This window comes from Phaseolus vulgaris, chromosome 5 (assembly GCF_000499845.2).
Source record: "Phaseolus vulgaris cultivar G19833 chromosome 5, P. vulgaris v2.0, whole genome shotgun sequence".
NCBI lineage: Eukaryota > Viridiplantae > Streptophyta > Magnoliopsida > Fabales > Fabaceae > Phaseolus > Phaseolus vulgaris.
The window spans coordinates 4,161,313-4,165,170 of NC_023755.2; the positions used below are offsets into that span (position 1 = coordinate 4,161,313).

Consider the following 3,858-nt stretch of genomic DNA (forward strand, 5'->3'; position numbering starts at 1 on the left):
ATTTTATTATTTATATATTGGGTAGTAAGTTATGTAATGTTAAAAATTAATTTGATACATAACTTTCTAAGAGTGTCAGTTTTAAGGAACAAAAAATTGGATAATCGTATATGGATAATGTCCGATGCCATTAAATGTCAAAATATCAAAAAATTTGCATACATGAGACATTAAATATCAAAATAAACTTTTTGGCTAGTGGGAAACCATGTCCGGCGGCAATGTCCTCAAGAGTTAATGGCTCAAAGTTTGAATAAGCTGATTATCCATACACGATTATCCAATTTTTTGTTCCTTAAAACTAACACTCTTAGAAAATTATGTATCAAAATAATTTTTAACATTACATAACTTAGTACCTAATATATAAACAATAAAATTTTAAAAAATAAATAAATAAACATGACGTGGCAGAAGTCGTGCCAACTTGACACAACTTCAATATGATAGGGCAGAAGCCGTGCCAACTTGACACGACTTCAGTATGACATGACAGAGTCATATCTAATTTGGACGAATTGTGCATATGAAGTCGTGCCGAATTGGCACAACTTGCCTAAATTTGTAATTTTTTTTAAACTGACCTCATTTTGGTAAAAAACAAAAAAAAAATAATCCCATCATAGTCAAAATCCCTATGTACCTAGGTTTTGGGAAACTTTGTATTCAACTTAATATTAAAAAAATAATAATAGTGTATTTGGATAAGAATAATTTTATTGCATAAGATTTCCAAACTATTAATTAGAAAATGTTAATGTTTTCTATTTGGGCTAAATAGATTAATCATAAACATTAGTGTCAAAAGTTTTTTATTGACTTGGGAGGTTTCCAATCTACAGGTTTTAAGAAATTTGTTAAACGTTGTGAAGTATTACATAGCTTGATTTCGTAATGTTGAATTTTGGAGAACTAAGTTCATATCTTGCATTGTTCCCCATATGCCATAGGCAATTGCAAAAAAAAAAAAAAAAGTTAATGTAAAATTTACCGAATTGTATAATAATTTAAATGAATTAAACTTTTGATTTGAGTAAATGCAACTAAATTTTGAACTATTCTAAATTGTTTCAAGTATATTAATTGTTTAAACTATTATCAATAGATATTCTATTTATAAGTATATTTTATAATTCCACGGGATATAGTTCAATTTAGTTCGAAGTACTATTTAGAGCAATTCGAATTTTACAATTAAATAAATATAAAAGTCAGTGTAGTGTTTTTTTGTAAATAATTCAGTTTTTTAGTACATGTGAAAGAGAGAATGCAAATTCTTATACTTCTAAATATTACTTTAAACGTGATGGTAGTTAATTTTCTTTACCAATTTCACTATTAAATTGTGGTTTAATCAACTTATCATTAAAAAAAAACTATTAAATAAAAATTAATTTTAAAGATCAAAATAATTAGTTACTATTTAACTAAATTAAAAACTTGTTTATAAACTAAAAAAATTATTGATATTCAATATATTTTTTATTATTAATAAAAATAGTTTATAAATTAGTATCTAACCATTAACTATCAAGGTTTTAACTTCTTACTACTTTATACTTTAAATTAATCTCTATTAGTATTTTAGAGACTAATTTAGAATATGAAATTTAGTAGTTAAAACTTTGGTAGCTAATTTAGATATCAATTTAGAAACCATCTTGTAATTTTTCATTAATAATAGAAACCACTTTAGATACGAATAATTTTTAGTCTCTAAATATATGACTAATTATGTTTTGTCTTTAAATTTGGTTGTTATTTAATAATTTTCTTATAGTATATGAGTAATAATTTTTGGAAATTGACTCTCAATAATAACACTTGTTATTAGGATTTAAAATAGGTAAGAAAATTTGAATTAAAATATTAATCAAAGAGTATGGTAAATTAAGTTTTAAGTCAAGATGTATTTTTCATTGGTTGTACAAAGTTTTTTTAGTATGTAAAATAGTTTATTTTATTTAATATATGAGTTTTTTTATTAACTATAGAAAGTTAATTTTTATTAGTATGTGAAATAATTTATTTTACATAGATTTTTAATTGTTGGTTGTATTGTGACAATCTTGGTCACTAGAGAATCTTGGACTTACATAAAAATAGTCATCCATAAAAGAAAGAAAAATATGAAACATAATTTCATAATCAACAATTTAAAACCATAGGTTACAAAGACACAATCATACACACCACACAACTTGACCATAAGTAGGTACCCAACTCTCCCCTATAGTCATGGTTGATGCAACTTATTAAGCTTTTAAGCTTTGTAATTGATGGCATTATGTTAAGCCACGCATAAGACATCAAATTTTTATTTCTTAATAGCAAATAGCATAAGACAGATATTATTGGCATTCATTTATATGGTGTGTTGAGTAAGGTAAGCACCAATTTCTTTGGTCATCTCAGTTGCCAATTCCAATAAGTTGTGAGGGTTAGGAGTGTTGGCATTTTGTTTCTCATATTCTGCAACCCAATTCACAACACTTCCCTTTTCCATTGGAGTAGCTTGCACTATAAACTTGCAGCTCTTGTAATGCTTCAATATGTCACCATCTATAACCTTGAAGTTTACTTTATGGTTTTCCTTGTCTATGCCTTCAACCACGTTATTAGACACACTAGCTTTCCCATCTGTAATCCAAAAAAAAAAAAAAAAAATACAGAGATGTTTATTTTATCTCATACCAATTATTTAGTTTCTAAATTTGGTTTCTAAAACTTTGGTTGCTAATTAGATACCAATTTAGAAACTATTCAACAATAATAGAAACTAATTTAGAAACCAATTTTTTTGTTTAGTTTCTAAAATGGTCTCTAATTTAGTTACTATTGCAACTAATTATTTTAGTCTCTAAAAATTGATTTCTATTTCATGATTTTCTTGTAGTGATAGTATAGTCATAAACTTGTCCAACACTTATGAGAACACTTTGAGAGTAGTCTGATTTAAGCAAATAAGAAATATGGAGGGCGAAGTTACAAGCACATTAATGGAGTGTTTGTTTGGCAATACACAGTTTCACTGTCTTTTCATAAGTTCAAGTTTGATGTTTTGGAATCCAAAACAAATTTCTAGAAAATTGTCCCCAAACATTCACTCAAATATCCCAAAATTTCCAATGAACTTCATAATAAAGACAAAAAAATTACTGAATATTTTTGTGTAAATGAAAAACGTGAAGAATCTTGAGGATAAAACTTTAAAGTCAAAATAAAAATAAAAATTGCCATACCAAGAACATAGCTCCAGGAGATGATGGATCCCTCAGTGCCCCATTCACCTTTGAGAATTTCAACAGATTTTATTTTTTGAGGTGACATGTTGGTAATATGATGCGTCTTGCTGCATAAAACATCATGGAACTCTTCAGCAGAAGCCATGATATGCACATTAGCTTCCACTTTCTGAACTTGAGAGTATGCCATATTTGCTTTCTTCTCAAGAGGCACACAAAATTCGAAGACAATGGAGCTGCATTTATAGTTGTCAAAAAAGATAATCACGGATTTAAAACATATATCAAATGACACATTGTGTTGTAAATCCCACACATCAACTAGAGATTAAAATCTTTTATGATATATAAGTGAGTGCAAACCTCGTCTCATTGAGCCGGTTTTATGGGATTGAATTAGGCTTAAAGTTCACTTCCTAACATGGTATCAAAGCCATTTCGAACCAATCTTAGCGAGTATTTGTTAACCATTTCGAGTCATTCATAATATGTTGTCCCACGTACGAGCTGTTACTCTCGGTGCATAGTATATAAGTGGGTACAAATATCATCTCAATATTGAATATTAATCAATGGTAAGTATTTAAAGGAATATGTTTTTTCATTGGAGATG

General features: G+C 27.5%; 1 protein-coding gene across 1 annotated transcript; it reads right to left on the bottom strand.

Moving 5' to 3' along the window:
- Window positions 1-2,115: 2,115 nt before the first annotated feature.
- LOC137834914 (MLP-like protein 43) lies at window positions 2,116-3,443 on the bottom strand. The gene is made up of 2 exons (XM_068643155.1): window positions 3,243-3,443; window positions 2,116-2,640 (listed from the first exon to the last, which is right to left on the bottom strand). The coding sequence occupies exons 1-2, from the start codon at window positions 3,433-3,435 to the stop codon at window positions 2,366-2,368; spliced, it is 468 nt and encodes a 155-aa protein (XP_068499256.1). The 5' UTR covers window positions 3,436-3,443; the 3' UTR covers window positions 2,116-2,365.
- Between the last annotated feature and the right edge of the window lie 415 nt (window positions 3,444-3,858).